We start from the raw sequence: 17,189 nt of genomic DNA, 5'->3' as shown, positions 1-17,189 counted from the left end.
CCCTCTTCCTTGTTATATGGTGTATATGCATTTTATGTGAGGATGGAAGGAGCCAAATCATGGCTTTGAATTTGACCACGCTAACCTCGTGTTAGTGTTAAAGATCACTCCCACAGAGAGCAGTTTATTATCGCTATGTCTTCACTTGCTTTCTTGGATGTCGCTACCAATAAATTGTGTATTTCTCTCCATTTTCTATCCTCCAGGCATCATACACCAAATGAAAGGCGAGTATGAGGCAGCGCTAAAGCTCCATAAGATCCACCTGTCTCTAGCTCAGGAGCTGGGTGACTACGCTGCCCAGGGGAGGGCCTACGGTAACATGGGCAATGCCTACAACGCCTTGGGTCTCTATGACCAAGCTGTACGATACCATCGGCAAGAACTACAGATCTCGCTGGAGGTGGGAAACACCGACATGCACGCACGCACATACTGCCCTGTAAAGTCCTGCATTCATGTTAAAAAAACTGAAAATAATTAGTTGGTTTTTTTTGGAACGACTGGCAGGTGAATGACCGCCCATCCCAGGCCTCGACACACGGTAACCTTGCTGTTGCCTATCAGGCTCTGGGCGCTCACGACCGAGCTCTGCAGCACTACCTGCACCACCTCACCATCGCTAGAGATCTCTGTGATGCACAAAGTGCGGCAAGAGCGCTTGGTAAGACAGAATGAGGCTCTGATCAACAATAGAGTGGAGATTTACAGGACTGACATAAAAAACGATGGCGCTCAAAGATCCTACCATAGGATGGTTTGTTATAAAAATATATCAAAATATTATCTTTCACAGACTCAGACACATATTGGAGTTATGCTGTAACGACCATCACCTGTCTGGTGATGTTACTTCCTTGGAATACATTTATTTCAAGGAAGTAAGTTCTGACCTTAAAATTGATATATTTATTCCATCTTTAGTTTTTACTTGTGCCGATTTGCGCCAGTTAACTGAGTCAGATCTCTGGTCTTTTAATTTGTAGCACATAAAATTGATTCTGGTTTTGATTAAGAATGATCTTCTTAATCTTCTCCTTGCTCTGGATTCTATTATTTTCCAGGTAATTTAGGTAACTTCCACAGTTGGAGAGGGGAGTATGCCCAGGCGGTGCCATATTACCAGCAGTATTTGACTCTGGCCCCAGGCTTGCAGGACCTAGAAGGAGAGGGCAAGGTTTGCCACAACCTGGGCTACGCTCACTTCTGTCTTGGACAATATCAAGATGCTGTCAGGTCAGAGAAGACATATAATAATCACATACTGTTCTTATAAATGTAATCTACCATTGCTCCCATTATATATTGATATATATATAAATTTGTTAAATCTAAATTAAAGCAAATAACATTTCTTAAACCAACGAAGCAAGGGGGGCAACTTCTCACTTTCAGAATAAAAAAACAATCTTACTTTGTTTGCTCTTATTTTTTAGGAATATTGCAAGAGATGAATAAGTCAGTATGTTAGCCGTGTTCACCCAAGTTGAAACTTTTATTTTTGTTTTACCTAGGTATTATGAACAAGACCTGGCCTTGGCTAAGGACCTCCATGACAAGCTTTCACAGGCAAAAGCCTACTGCAACTTGGGTCTAGCCCATAAAGCCCTGGGGGAGTACAGCAAGGCAGAGGAGTGCCAGAGATACCTGCTTTCACTGGCACAAGCCTTGGATAACGCTCAGGTCACTTATTAATGCGGAGTTCAGCATCGCAGAATTTAGGCTTGATAAGTGCAGAACTTTAGCAGTCATTTATTTTCTTGTAAATATATTTGTTTACAGGCTGTTTTCCGAGCCCTAGGAAATCTTGGGGATGTGTGCGCCTGTCGCGGGGACCTTCCTGGAGCAGTACGATTCTACCAACAACAGCTTTCCCTTGCCCAGAAGCAGCAAAATCTGAAGATGGAGGCCGACGCTTATTTAGCACTTGGATCATCTCACAGGTATTAGTTTTGTCATTTGCAAAGATATTCCTTTCTGGTCATTCTCCAGTCATCGTGATGTTTTTTCCACCTCTCCTCACCCCTTCCACGATCTTTCAGACTCCTCTTCCAGCTGGATACAGCGTTGTCCTTTCACAGCCAGGAGCTGACCATCCGCAGAGAGTTAAATGACCAGCAGGGGGAGTGCTGTGCCCTGGGCCGCCTGGCTGCGGTCCACATGGGTCTGGGGGACTACACTACAACCTTCGAGTGCTATGAGGCCCAGCTGGTTCTGGCGCAAGGGCTCAGGGACGCTCGGTTGGAAGCCAAAGTCCACGGCAATATGGGAATAACCAAGATGAATATGGGGTTGTTTGAGGAAGCCATTGGCTACCTGGAGCAGCAGCTGGCCATGCTGCAGCAGCTGAGCGGGACTGAGAGCATGCTGGACAGAGGCAGAGCTTACGGGAACCTAGCCGACTGCTATGACGCCCTAGGAGATTATGAGGAGGCTGTTCAATACTATGAGAGGTACCTGACTGTGGCCCAAAGTCTTATCCATGTGCAAGATCAGGAGAAAGCTTACAAAGGACTCGGCAATGCCCACAGGTAATTATAATTATGACAACTGTGACAATTAGATTGTCTTTGCATTTGTTGCATCGCAGAGAAAAATGTTTATAGTAATGGACTGTGTTTATACAGCCCTCTCTTAGCCACCAGCTAATGACTCATTCACCAAGTGTACGCACAGAGATGGCAACAGGGATCAAGTTTTTTTGTTGCTGTTATTTGATTAACGTGGGCGCTGATACACAAAAATTAACAAAATGGGTTGTATTTCTATTAAAAGAAAAAGCTAAATGATGGGGGCGGAGGGCAAGTAATGTCATCTGTGTATGCCCTAACACTGTAGCACAGGTAACACCATTAACCACGGCAACCCTCGTGAGGTGTCTTGCTTTTATGACACCTCAACATCTTTAGCTGGGAAGAGTCAGGGAATCAAACCTCTAACCCAATGGACAGCTCCTCTACCGAGCTGCTGCCACAATACAGCAAAAACCAAGCATTGTTGTATCCCTTTAAACCTCTTTTAAGAGCAATTTGTACATACTTAACACATCCTGATTTATGTGTGCTCGAGTTTTTTGTTTGTTTGTTGTTTTTTAGGTATTTTGTCATGGTGGCATGAAAAATTTGAATGAATGAAGTCAAATATACTACACCCCTTGAGGTTGGATTGCCTTACATCTGACTTGGAAAGTGCTCATTTCACGGCCAAATTAGGATTGCTCTTGTCTAGGGAAGGACACGAGGCTTCAAAAATGATTTTAATTATAAGCTACCTCAATGTTGGAACAAGGCCTGGATGATTATTTTCCATTATGTCTCTATTAGGTTTGTTTGGGCTGTTCCCGAGACAGTGAACAAGGAAACAATGAGTAGCCATTGATTTATACCAAATAACACAGGCAATGTCGACATTTACAGTTGTACTCAAGACTATCTAAGCAGCCACAGCCTTTTAAAACTGCGAAAACAAATCTTCTATTATTATAAACCTTTCTTGAAGTTTTCTTCAAATTACTGCAATGGAAAAGAAGACACATCCCGGTCTAATTTATTTTACAACAACATTCACTTAATTACAGTGTTATGTAACACAATGGAAAGCGCTCTATGAATTGAACATTCTAACTTTATCTTATAGTCTGTTTCTAAAAATGCATTTTCCAAAGTGATTTTCACTCCCCTCATAACACAAAAATAAAGTAAGTCTGTTAAAGCCCTGACTGCCCCCTTCCTCCTCCCCCCCGTGTTCTCAGGTGCATGGGTAATCTCCAGCAAGCGCTGGTGTGTTTTGAGAAGCGGCTGGTGGTGGCGCATGAGCTGGGCGGAGAAGGAGGCGGGAAGGCTCAAGCTTATGGAGAACTGGGCACTTTACACAGCCAGCTTGGCAGCTACGAGCAGGCCCTGTCCTGCCTGGAGCATCAGCTTAACATTGCACGCACAGCAGGGGTAAGGACTGCCATCTTAATGATTCCTGCTTAAATCCATATTTTGCAATACTGATTGTTGCAATACTTATTTAAGAGTTGTAAGAGAGCTAAGAGTTATTGTGCAAAGAAACTTGTGTTTGATTCAAGATTTACGTTTAGGACAAATCACTTGAAGGCGAGGCTAGTGGAGCCTTGGGAGGAGTTTACCAGATGATGGGAGACAATGAGACGGCGTTACAGGTCAGTACATATTTATCATATAGATAACGGTTCCAGTGAGACGTTGACCCTTCTCTCCGTTTGTCAATTGACTGACTCAACCGTCCCTCTAGTGGCACCAGAGGGCGCTGGATATAGCGGAGATGATCGGATGTGGGAGGAGCCAGGGCCTGGCTTACGGAAACCTTGGCCTGACCCACGAGGCTCTCGGAAATTTTGAAAGAGCCGTGTTCTTCCAGGAGCAGCATCTGAGCGTCGCAGCGCAGACAAGCGACCTCGTAGCCAAGACAGTGGCCTATGGGAGCCTGGGGAGGACGCACCATGCACTCCAAAACTTTGCACAGGCTGTGATGTACCTGCAAGAAGGTAGAGAGACACTTTATAGAATGGCCGTATACTGTGTATTTACTATAATGTGTACAGTATATTTGTTGCATATATTAGGTGTAGTTGTCAGCGATCAACCTTGGAAACAGTAAATTGTTGTTGTTGTTATTAATGATTATTATTATTATTATTATTATTATTAATAGGGGTCCATCCCGCAGGACTGGAACCCTATTGTTTTTGTTCAAATTTTTATTATTATTTTTCTCAAATTTTCCAGCTAAAAGTGTCTGGCGCACAGAAATCGCCGATCCCACGAACATGAATGACACGTTGTTGGATTTGGGGCAGTTCAGACATCTTGTGGTGCAAGTTTGTTCTTCGTCGATCTATATTTGGAGCAAGAATTAATGAAAAAAATGTTGCCAATCTACCGGAAGAAGCCGAATGTTGGCAGAGCTGTGGTAGTGGAGCCGGCTGGGTTGTTGGAGCGGGGGTTTTGTGACATGATCATCCAATTTGTTATATACTGTATGTGCAGGTTGTGACTCTGGGGGGGCTTTCTCATGGGGCGACCGACGTGTGCCGTGAGCTGCGGTCTAGACTCTATTGGTGTGTATTGGTTGCTTTGCTCCAGATCTGCACTGGATCGAGATGAGAGGGAGCTGATGCTGTGTTCCATGGGAACTCGGAAAATTGTAATTTGGCTCGATAGGATATGATGTTGCGTTTCACAGGAAGTCTGAAAACTGTCATTTGTGACTAAGCGACTAACCTGGACCGTGCATTGCTGCCTGAATCTATATTTATTATTATTATTTTATTATTATATTGTTATTATTATGACTACTAATAAAGGGTACAAACAACAATACTACTACTAGTGACAATAATAATAATAATAATAATAATAATAATAATAATAATAATAATAATAATAATAATAATAAATATAGCTGCAAGCAGCAATGTATGGGGTCCGGGTTAGTCGGTGTTACGATGTGATTTGTTTGAGGAAACAATGTACAAGCCCCATTCGCAATACTGAATCATTTATTATGGTTAATGTCATAACTAAATACAATTCAAGATGACATACAGTATAACCAGGGCTTAATTTGTCCCGGATCCTGCCGGAACATAATCAGGGACCTCCCAGATTGGGACTGGCCCCTATTTGACGTCAATCACATCTCTATCAACCCTCCGGTTTTCACCGGGATTCTCCCGTATTTTACCATTCTCTCCTGCTGTCCTCTCATTTAAATATTTTCCTGTAAATGTCCTATATTTTTAACTTTTGTAAAAACGCACGCACATCCGCGTTCCCCGTTTCTCCAACCAAAACCAATAATAACGTGTTTTTTTTTATCGTAAATGTATTTCCGAATTGAATGAAACATATCTGATCGGCGAGCAGCCGCTGTGTGTTTTGCAAGTTGGCTCCAGACGTGCTGTGTCGTACAATGATGACGCAGTGACGCAGTGACTATTCTCTTTGACCAATCAGTAGTCTGCAGTGTTTTCACGTAACTTTCTAGTATCGCTCTAAGAGATGAGAAAAACACAATTTTCTTACTAATTCCTTCTACAAATGTAGTCCGATGTGGATCAAACTTGGACCACAACGTGTGTGGACTGCCTCGAATACAAATCTTATTCATTTGCGTCCGTGGGTTCGATGGTGTCTGAGCCCCAGACACATTGATGAGTGATAATGGATCCGAACAAAAACAACAACAATAATAATAAATTAGTTAATAAATAAATAAATAAATTGCAAATTACTGCAGTTATAGCTCCCGCAGCAGTCAGATACAGATACTTGACTTAGACATTGGCTCTAGCATAGACTTTCATATATCTGTGGGTATGTTATTTTGTTTGTGTGACATGGGAATATTATGGGTTCTATTTCCAAAACCCACTGGAAGCAAAAAGCATGAAAGGTAATCAAGATTTCTGACTCCGGTTATCAAAAGATCAGTGTGTGCCCTCGGCAGCCTCTTGTCAATAATCCTGTTTGACTCGACTTCCTTCTCTGTGAAATGTGTGTCAAAAAATGTGCGCACAGTACACACACAGACATATACAGAGGTTTTTTTCTCCCTTTCTCTGTTGTACAACTGCATACTTTTAATAATCCTGCTTTATTCTTCTATCCTGTTCTATTTACACTTCGACTTACTAATACACACAAACACACACACACACACACACACACACACACACACAGTCCGATGAATGCTCCGTCTTTCTGGCTCTACTTCTGTTGCTCTCTCTATCTCTTTTCTCTCCTTCAAAGTCACACGAAAGGCTGACAGAAGTGATAATCCAATCTGATTTCAATGAATATTATAAGGGATTTGTTTCACTTCTTTCCATTTAGCCTCATTAACCCCCTGAAACACGGTCGCTGAAGTCACAGATTCTTTAGATGTAAATTGATCATTAACTTCGCAGGGAACAGGAAATATAACAAATGAGGCAAATTACTTTGTGGTATTGTATCGAGGACAAAACCTGGGGGGGGCATTGGCTCGGTGGCTCCAATTAAGTCTCGTTTATTGGAAGAGAGAAACCCAGATCGAGAACATCACACAGCGAGGCAGAGAGGACAGGCGTGAATCAGTACATAATGTTTGAGGAGTTTTCTCGGAAACAAAAAAACGTAATGAGAACTAAGACCTTGCCAGCTTCTTCACAGCAGGGGAGACAAAACAGTTGGAGTGAAAGGGGGCAAGCAGAAGCTATGAATTTGGAATCGAGTTTGCAAAATAAGGCGATCAAGACAAATAACAAATAACAAATAAAAGACAAAAGACTGAAGCTTCAACGCGTATCAAAAATGTCTTCCATGCCAACCTAAACTGTATGTTGTCTGTTCCTCTTTCCCTCTCTGCCTGCCTTTCTAAATAAATAAACACACACACAGATGTATATACGGTATATGGTAAAGGACTGAATTTTATATCGCGCTTTTCTAATGTTGCGACCACTCAAAGCTCTTTCCAGTGCATGCCTCACATCACGCAGCGGCGGCAACCGTGCAAGGCGAAACACCTGCTCAAGGAGAGCAGTTAGGGGTTCAGTGTCTTGCTCAGGGACACGTCAACGTGCTGCCAGGAGGAGCCGGAGATTGAACCAGGAACCCTATGATTACTGGATGACCCGCTCTACCTCCTGCATTACCGTCGCCCCTAATCGTATATCTTCTTCTTCCCCTTAGGCCTGCGTCTGGCCGAGCAGGTTGGTAGGAAGGAAGATGAAGCTAAGATACGCCACCGGCTCGGCCTGTCTTTGTGGGCCAGTGGAAACCTAGAAGAAGCACAGCACCAGGTATTTATAAGTGCAACCCAGTTGTGAGTTTTTCTAGCAATCCAGGTTAAAGTTATCAATGAACCAGCCCCGGTGTTCACCTTTGGCTCTTTTAAGACCTTACCGATTCTCCCAGGAAATATCATCTTTACAAATCTTTCTGCCACGATGTTGTGTTGAATCTATGTATATATATTATCTGGGGTGATGATTTGAAGGTGTAATTACCCGTTATATATTAAGATCCCTCTTTAAAAAAGAGGCCGGAAGTATTCAAAGCAATCACAACTTTTTAAAATGGGTCTTACTGCCACCTTGTGGCCAAAGAAATATCATTATCTCTTAACAACTTGCTGAATTCATCAATGTGTTCAATATTTTGTAATCTAATAGTTCATTGACTGTGTTGTGAAGAGTATGACAGGTTTTTTCCCCCTATTTATTGTAGTTGTACAGAGCGTCCATGTTATTTGAGACAATTCGCCATGAGATCCAGCACAGTATGGATTACAAGCTCTCTCTGTTTGATCTGCAAACCAGCTCATACCAGGCTCTCCAGAGAGTCCTTGTTAGCCTAGGTAACACAACACATCTCTCTCTGTAAGCACTATCAACTTTCATTAAAATAACTGTCTTCAATTTGTTTCACCTTCTACCTAAATGTGTTAATTAATATTTGTTTTTACTCAGTATTTACTCACACTCTACTTACAGTTCTTTTTTCTTTTCACCTTTTCTAACTACCACTCGTTATCTTGGCGCTTTCCCACTCACATTACGTTGCAACGAACGTTGGATTTTTTTTCTTTCTCCGTCAGGCCGTCATGACGAAGCTCTGGCCATAGCAGAACGAGGTCGTACACGTGCCTTTGCCGATCTCCTGGTGGAGCGTCAGACGGGCTCTGCACAAGCCACAAACTCTGACTCTTACACCCCGGTCACTGTAGAGCACATCCTTGATGTGGTCAGCAGCCAGAGAGCTTTGGTTCTCTACTTCTCTCTAGCAGGGGGGTATCTGTACAGCTGGCTACTGTCTCCAGGGACAGGTACACACAGATAATGTATATATTAATATATAAAATATATAGAGGGAATGGGTGGACTGAATGGACTGAAAAGCACACACAGCCACAAACAAGTCAAGTTTATTCGTATAGCCCTTAATCACAATACAGTCTACTGTATAATGAATATATTACACACTGAATTTTCTTCATATAATCCTAATGCAGGTATTGTTAAGTTCAACGATGTGTATCTCGGAGAAAACGGTGGGGAGACATCCGAGTTCCAGGAGGAGGGAGGCAGCCCCCATGGGGTAAGGGCTTTTGGAGGACCACGATCCCTCGAGCAGTACATATCCAACGCTAGAGAGGCTCTCGGAGTGGACATCCAGTACAGCAGGTACGATTGCTCCTCGATGGGGATTATAAATCTGTGGATCTGTATGTATTGTTCAGATTTCCATTAAGCTTTTCACCAGATGAAAGCTGTAAGAACTCTGCAGTTTTGGTTCCCATGGTTATGCTGCGGCATTAGTTGGCACTAGAAGGTTACTTTGCAAATGACATCTATGTTGCTTTGCTGACCCATACTGTTCGCCCTGCGTGCCTCGCACGTCTCTCTGCCTGCACCTAGGTACTGTTCTGGCAGTGAGACAGAGAGTGAAGCAGGAGATGTGTTACAGCAGCAGTTTGAGGAGACAAACAGCCAACTCACCTCGACTACTGACCCCACTGGCTACCTGCGTATGGTTTCCAGAAACAGCCTTTTTAACAGGTAAACAGGCAAACAAGGTGGATACATCAACTGAGAAGTAAAATGTGCCATAAATAAGTGTGTGTGTGTGTGTGTGTGTGTGTGTGTCTGTGTGTCTGTTTGTCTGTGTGTCTGTCGCTCTCTCTCTCTCTCTTTAGGAGCTGCCAAAGTATGGCCAGCCTGTACAGTGCCACAGTGTCTCCAGCGAGAGAGAGCTCATCCTCTCTTGCCTGCAGAACAAGCCAAGTTGGCAAACCTCCATTACGGGCCCTTTATGACCTACTCATAGCACCTATGGAGGGGGTATGTGGGTGTGTGTGTGTGCCACAGGTTTGGAAACGTCCTTTCTTCATGATTAACATGTGGTCACCCTCTCCCTGTGTCTTCCCCATCAGGGCCTGATGCACAGCAGCAGCTCCGTGGGCAGACACAGGGAGCTGGTGTTGGTGCTGGAGGGAGAGCTCTACCTGATTCCGTTTGCCTTGCTAAAAGGCAGCTCTTCCAACGAGTACCTGTACGAAAGGTTCAGCCTCATTTCTGTCCCCTCCCTCGTCAGCCTGGGAGCCCCATGCAAGGTTGTGACACGCGTCCGTAAAATATGAATTAGAGTCTCAAAGACACAATTTTTAATGAATCTGACCTTTTTTAACCTACAGTCCCATCCTCGCCGCGGGGGTCCCTTGTTGTGCTCAGACGGAGGTTCAATGGCGGCCGTGGTGGGGGCTCCCCGTCTGCCCCCTAATGTCATGGAGCGCTGGCTCTGGGGGCCTCTCCCCTCTGCCCAAGAAGAAGCCCTTTGGCTAGGGGAACAGCTAGGATGTCTTCCTTTGACCGGAGCTTCTGCCACCAAGGAACGTGTTCTGGCAGCCCTAGCGCAAGCGGAGTGCGTCCACTTTGCAACTCATGTGTCGTGGAAGTTGGCTGCTTTGGTTCTCGCTCCCAGCCAAGTAAATTCCCAGAGGGAGGAAGGAGGAAGCAGACCCAGGGAAAAGGCCCCGTGGGGGGGCTCTTCTCCGAGCGCGACTGTAAATCGGGAAGGCAGAGCCAAAGCCTTGTATACAAAGAGTCACAGCAGTCCAGAAAGACTGCAGGCTACAAACAAAAGTGAAGATGGAGACAGCGTATGTGAGATGGAAAGTGTTTGCGATAGTCCACCGCTTCAGGACTTCCTTCTTACCGCTGCTGATATCCTGGACCTGTGCCTCAATGTGAAATTGGTGGTTTTGAGGTATGACTAATCTAGTTTATTGTATGAATAAAATGGATAAAATTTGTATAAATCTGAGCCCCTCACCTCCTGGTCCCTCTCCCAGGCTGTACTCAGAGTCTAGCGGCAGGATATCGGCCGATGGCGTTATAGGTTTGACTCGGGCCCTATTGGCAGCAGGGGTCCAGTGCGTCTGCGTGTCCCTGTGGCCTGTGCCGGTAGAGGCCTCCAGAGTGTTCACACACACATTCTACACAGCTCTTCTCAACGGGACTAAAGTCAGCGAGGCTCTGACAGAAGCCATGAAGACACTGCAGAGCAGCAAGCACCTCTCCCACCCTTCCAACTGGGCGGGTGAGGCCACGCCGACACATAGACCATAGATTGATCAGAATCTACTTGAGTGGTTTAATGATGTTTAATAATAAACCCACCTACACACACACACACACCATCAACAAAATATTTATAGAGCAATATATATATGTGCAGTTATGTGTAATAACACTGGTATTATTGTTTTTTAATACTACATAGCTAAATTAAGACGTAAATGTAAATATATATGCAGCCGCTGGATTGAACAGTCTTCTACTGGGAATGCCTGGAGTGAGGAGATGTAGGCTGGTGATGTCAGGAATCCATCATCATTTATTTCTCAACAAAACGTCGCCTTCAACCTGACTTCACCAGCCTGCGCCTGCTGACTCCAGGCATTACCAATCAAGAGTGTTCAATCCAGTGCCTACACATATTTTAATCAATTATTTTACAAATAAAATAATTATTGTAAATCTGGTCGGTGACTGCTGTAAACAGCGCTGACTAGTGGTTATAGTAGTTGATAGTTGGTGAAACCCCTAGCATGTTCTGTCTGTGATGATCACTCACTGATTAACATTTATTTTTCTGGGCGTGATAGGGTGGGCAAGCCCCCAATTTGTGTTGGCCTGCACACATCCAGGCCCATCCGTAGATCCACCTCTGATTGTCTGTAAAACCAAACCTCACCAGAGCAAATTCCTAGTAAATGTAAATGTCTGTGGCATAAATGAACTGCTTCTGTTTCTGATTCTGATTAAATGCTGATATATGTTCATCTTCAGGCTACATGCTGATCGGCAGTGATGTGAAGTTAAACAGCCCCAAGTCTCTGGTTGGCCAAGCCCTGGTAGAGATGCTTCAACACCCAGAGAGGGCAAGGGATGCCCTAAGGGTTGTCTTACACCTGGTAAGAAACCATCAGGCTTTTAAGTGCTTTGCATACATCAATCATAATCAATGTCTGAGATGACAACTGCAAAAAAATATTCTAATGTTTAAAGACCATTGTACATTGTGTTATGTCTATCTTACAAACCTCCCTCGCAGGTCGAGAAGTCTTTGCAGCGTATCCAGAGTGGCCAGTGTAACCCAATGTATACGTCGCAGCAAAGCATAGAGAACAAGGTCTGTTTTTGTGTGTGTGTGTGTGTGTGTGTGTGTGTGTGTGTGTGCCTACCCTAGTTTGTCTGTGGCTCAGCCTCATGTAGACTCATGTTCAAACAGTTTCTCTCTTCTCCACAAGGCGGGTGGTGTCCCTGGCTGGCAGGCCCTCCTGTCGGCAGTGGGCTTCAGACTCGACTGTTCTGCTAATGGTGCCAGTCTCCCTGCTGCAGTGTTTTTCCCTACCTCCGACCCTGGGGACCGGCTACAACAGTGCAGCATAACTCTACAGTCCCTGCTTGGTACCCATTTGCTCTGCAATTGAGAATTATGTTGATGAAAAATATATAAATATACAACAGTCTGTCCAGGATTATATATTCCAATACAGAACTTATTCCATCGATCAACCATAACTAGGTCCCGCTAGTTAAGGTTGATCGATGGAATAAGTGAACTGTCTGTAATATAACACTAGAGGCCACTAAAGTTTCACAGATGCTACTTGGGTTGGTTTTTGCCTGTTGTTCAGCATTCTTAACAAACTCAATGAGATTGTAAATAATAAGGTGTATGCCCTGCCTTGTAGTTATATCAAAAAATGTGTTTACTTTCCAGAGGTGGCATATAAATGTTATGTCATTTATGTTGTCATATAAACTGCAACTTACAGAACTGAATTGAATTGCACAACTTGAAGATGAGAAGAGGTCTTTTGCGTCTATGTTTTTTTAAACCCAATGTTAATCTTCATGAACATTGATTAAATAAATAAGGCTTAGCCAAAGGTGTTAGCCATTTCCCATTTTTATTTACATTTTTTGTTAAGTATTGGAGAATTTTGTATTTTGTTCACCAAATGATAATCTGTCATCACATACATTTTATAATTCTTATGATTTTAGATTTTAATTTAACAGAATTTCTTCTTTTTTGGGGAAATTACTTGTTTAATTTCATAATCAATATAGTACATCTTGGATCACTTATTAATGTTTTTGATCATCATTCTGCATATACTCAGGTCTTCCTCCCTCTGCTCTCCTGGCTCTTTGTAAACTGGTGACGGTGTCCGAGGCCGGAGAACAGCTCATTACCAAGGTATACACCAGAACATTCACATCTCTGTGTGTTTCTTACCGTGTTTCTATAAAATGGATCCACAACATTCCGTTTTTTGTACTACATTTTCATATGGGCATTGATTGATTTTAGCCCCTAACCTGAGCTGTGTACCTACTTGTAGATTTTAGCTGGCATTGGCGTGCTTAAATGTGCAGTGTTTAAGGTCAGCATCAGACTCTCAGTGAACACAATTAAAACTCTTGTTTCCTCTTTTCCGATACCCACCACACAAAGGCGGTTAAAAGCACGGTGGGAATGGTAAGTGGAAACAAGTGTAATGTGGGAAAGACAGGCACAGGAGGAGGTTACCCATGTTGAGAACCCTTGGATTTTGTTGAGCGAGACCCTGTATGTCACTGTTATATACTCTCAGATCCACATATGGGACATATGTCAGAAATGGAAACGAAATCATAACATATCCTTGCGTGAATGAACATGAGTGATGCTAATCTGTTGTACAATCTATGAATCTGTTCTAAAATGTGTCATGATACTTGCACTACTACTAGCAGATATTTTGATAAAGGAATAAGCAATAAGCAATCTATTTTGTCATCACTGCTTACAAATATGAAATCCTTTTTTCTTAAAGCTTAACCAAGTACTGGTGCAGTTGCAGTCAGGTGACAAAGACCAAGACTTTTCATTGGTTCCTATTCAAGTGTCCATAAGTGTGCAGCTCTGGAGATTACCCGGCTGCCATGAGTTCCTTGCTGCTTTGGGTGAGTCCTTACCGGAATAAACCAAAGTTTCCTTCTTGGAACGTCAAAAAAACACAGCACAAAACCTTATATCAATGAGATCTATACAACTTACCAGACTTATGGATTTCAATGTTGAGAATACATGACTGAATGGAGAAAAGCTTTGGGATAAAGATTGAGTACTCTTGTCTCTCCCAGGGTTTGACCTTTGTGAGGTGGGTCAGGAAGAGGTGGTGTTGAAAACTGGGAAGCAGGCCAGCAGGCGCACCATGCACTTTGCCCTTCAGTCTCTCCTTGCACTTTTTGGTGAGAACAACGCAGGGCTTTGATTTTACGCTCCAAACAGCATGTTCTTTGCTCCTCTGCGTTTTACTCCCCATCTCATCTTATCATCTTCACCTTCTGTTTTCTCCAGATTCCACAGAGCTTCCCAAGCGACTCAGCATGGATAGCTCCTCATCCATGGAGTCTCTCTCCTCCTCCCAGTCGGCCTCCCAGCCACAATCCTTACCCCTTTCCCTGGGTCGCAACCAGCCTCAGCCTGCCCTGCTGCCCCCCGTCTGCCCCGACAGCCTCTCGTGTGACGCCATCTCCGTCTACAGCCTCAGCTCCTTGGCTTCCTCTCTCAGTTTTTTGACCCGACCCGAGCCAGCAGGCAGTGAGATCACTAGCCAGTCGGAGAGACATCGCGGAGGAGTGGGGCTTTTTGCCCCCCATCGACACTCGGGCGGCTTGTCCACTGGTCGACTGACCACCAATCGCGGAGGAGAGACAGCGGAAGAGGAGTATGAGGGATTCTCCATTATAAGCAGTGAGCCCCTAGGAGGAGGAGGAGGAGGAGGAGGAGGAGGAGGAGGAGGAGGAGGAGGAGGAAGGGAATGTGACACGCTGCCTTTTCCTGCGGGACACACACAAAGGCACAAGTACGACGTTGAGAAAAGAGCTACAGTTTCTTCCAAGGGAAGCATCAGCACCCCTACATCCCCAGTGAAAGCTCCACAACTCCACATAAAGGTGCCCACCACCACCACAAAGCCCGAGCCTTCAATGTAAGTTGTCATAAGAAATAGAAGCTTCTCTTTCCTCATCATAAATTCAAATAATCATTACATTTTTTATCCCCTCCAGCTCATCCCCACATAGGACCGGAAAAGGGAAGGTGAGCAGCTCAGAGTCGGACCAGTCGAGCACTGAGACAGACAGCACTGTCAAATCCCAGGAGGAGAGGCTCCCCGTCGCACCGCTCGACCCTCAGGAGCTGGCCCAGAAGATTCTCCAGGAGACCCAGAGTCACATGGAAGCGGTGGAATGCCTCCAGAAGGAGAACAATCAAGGGATGCCGCCCATCGGTCCCGAGAGACATTCTTCCCTCTCCACCCCCTCAACACCGACTCTGACTCCTACGGGCGGCGGGCGTGGCTTCCGTCCCTCGGAGACCAGTGCCTTCAGCAGACCCAGCAGCAGAGCGAGTCTCAAGGCCTGCTCCTCTCCGCTCTCCCTCTCCGCTCAGCTTTCACCGCTCCCCACTTCTTTCACGACGCGACCCCCAACTCGGCCCCAACCCCCGTCGCGTTCTTCGTCGTTGCAGAAGCTCTGTTCTGGCCCCAGCAGCCCCGTCCCTTCCGCTCGCTCTCTATCCTTGAAAGAGCAAAGTCCTTCCCCTTCCTCCAATCCCTCAAATCCTCAAGTCCAGGCCAAGCTCAAATTGAAAAACCCACCATTCTACACCAGGCAGATCTCACCGCCTCGCTCCTCCAGTAACCTCTGTATCTCTGGCCTCTCTTCTCCCGCTGGCGGTGCCCCATCTCCAGCCCTTTCGTATTCCTCAGCGGGATCCTTCTCGGCCTCCTCCAGCCCAGCAGACTTCACCGAACGGAAGTCGTCCGAACCGGCCGATCTTGATGTTAAAGCCCACACAATTTCGAACTTGAAGCACTTCTGGGCCAATGTGACCAAGAAACAAGAGTGTCCCAGCCCTGCCAGTAGACTCCCAGGGGGTAGTAAAAGAATGAGTACGGTTCAGAAAGACGTTCTGGGTTTACTCAATCTGTCACCGAGACATGACTCTATCGGCCGGAAACAAGGTGAATCCCAAGATAAGGGCTCTGACAGCCAACAAAAATGTGTTTCAAGATCCCCATCCCTGCCTTCTGCCGCTAAATCTAATGGAATCAGTCCTTCTGTCAACCCCCGTCCCATCAGGCTTCCCTCTGGGAACGGATACAAGTTCCTCTCTTCTGGGAAGTTTTTCCCGTCTTCTAAATGCTGAGTGTTTGGAGACCCTACCTTTCTAGTCAACAGTATTATTTATAAGAACAAATTGTCCTTTTATCAGCATAATACATTTTGTAGAAGAACAGAGTGGCGTTTTTACTGATCAAGTCGATATAAAGAGAGGTGTAACTCTGCATTAACTTTGTGTAAAGAAGAAATGAGTGCATTACACTAATGTATGATTGCGATTGTGTGTCTTCTTCTGGACAGAACTGAAGAGATATCTATCTATCTCGTTGTAAAAAATTACGTTTTAATTATTTTTCAGCTCATTTCTTTGTTGAGGGGCCTCTGTTTAAAATGCCTATATGTACACTGTAAAGACACTTTGACGATGGAATGCCAATTGCAGTTTCGATAAAATGTCGTACATTTTCCTTTTGTGCTGTATTTTAATCCTCGGTAAGCCTGGTATTTGTGGAGGTTGAATAGCTACCTGGATTGGGGTAGTTTTTAAATTAATTGTGACACTTGTGATAAGTCCATATTAATTGTTACCTTTGTCATTTATTTTGTAAATTAAACAGTGTTTTGCATATTACAAGTTTTATAGCTAAATGCGATTAAACCAATGATAATAAAATAAGTCATTTATTTTAAATGGTGGAGGCTATTTTACATTGCAGTAGTAGTAGTTAGCCTGGGAACCAGACCAATCTGAGAGCTCATAATTCATTTGCTCTGGCAGAATACGTCTGGCCACCCTCCCATTCAGATTTCCACCGACCTTGCCACGGTGGGGCCAATCACAACCGTTTATCTAATGCGCAGCGAGTTTGGTACGATGACGACCCAGAGGAGAGCCATTGACGCACCTTTCCAAGATGGCTGCCGCCGTCGTGGAACGGTCTGTTGAAACAAATCCACTAAGGCACCTTACCAAGATGGCAGCCGCTGCTGTGGA

At 44.5% G+C, this 17,189-nt stretch overlaps 1 protein-coding gene across 1 annotated transcript in view; it reads left to right on the top strand.

Annotated features, from left to right (window-relative positions):
• The window catches only part of ttc28 (tetratricopeptide repeat domain 28), a 67,050-nt gene extending 50,188 nt beyond the window's left edge, over positions 1-16,862 (top strand). Inside the window, exons 9-34 of the mRNA XM_080017828.1 lie at positions 207-403; positions 511-664; positions 1,065-1,236; positions 1,515-1,683; positions 1,783-1,943; positions 2,043-2,531; positions 3,752-3,944; positions 4,085-4,165; positions 4,258-4,510; positions 7,701-7,810; positions 8,238-8,367; positions 8,608-8,835; positions 9,022-9,193; positions 9,428-9,568; positions 9,706-9,850; positions 9,943-10,122; positions 10,204-10,775; positions 10,861-11,108; positions 11,861-11,985; positions 12,126-12,203; positions 12,322-12,481; positions 13,204-13,280; positions 13,900-14,029; positions 14,210-14,317; positions 14,427-15,060; positions 15,140-16,862. Of these exons, the coding sequence (XP_079873954.1) occupies positions 207-403; positions 511-664; positions 1,065-1,236; positions 1,515-1,683; positions 1,783-1,943; positions 2,043-2,531; positions 3,752-3,944; positions 4,085-4,165; positions 4,258-4,510; positions 7,701-7,810; positions 8,238-8,367; positions 8,608-8,835; positions 9,022-9,193; positions 9,428-9,568; positions 9,706-9,850; positions 9,943-10,122; positions 10,204-10,775; positions 10,861-11,108; positions 11,861-11,985; positions 12,126-12,203; positions 12,322-12,481; positions 13,204-13,280; positions 13,900-14,029; positions 14,210-14,317; positions 14,427-15,060; positions 15,140-16,280 (6,248 nt within the window). The 3' untranslated portion in view covers positions 16,281-16,862. The remainder of the gene's footprint in view (positions 1-206; positions 404-510; positions 665-1,064; positions 1,237-1,514; positions 1,684-1,782; positions 1,944-2,042; positions 2,532-3,751; positions 3,945-4,084; positions 4,166-4,257; positions 4,511-7,700; positions 7,811-8,237; positions 8,368-8,607; positions 8,836-9,021; positions 9,194-9,427; positions 9,569-9,705; positions 9,851-9,942; positions 10,123-10,203; positions 10,776-10,860; positions 11,109-11,860; positions 11,986-12,125; positions 12,204-12,321; positions 12,482-13,203; positions 13,281-13,899; positions 14,030-14,209; positions 14,318-14,426; positions 15,061-15,139) is intronic.
• The last annotated feature ends 327 nt before the right edge of the window (positions 16,863-17,189 follow it).

Source organism: Zeus faber (assembly GCF_960531495.2).
Source record: "Zeus faber genome assembly, chromosome: 17".
NCBI lineage: Eukaryota > Metazoa > Chordata > Actinopteri > Zeiformes > Zeidae > Zeus > Zeus faber.
Note: the sequence above shows the minus strand (reverse complement) of the source record. Positions and strands in the feature narration are given on the sequence as shown.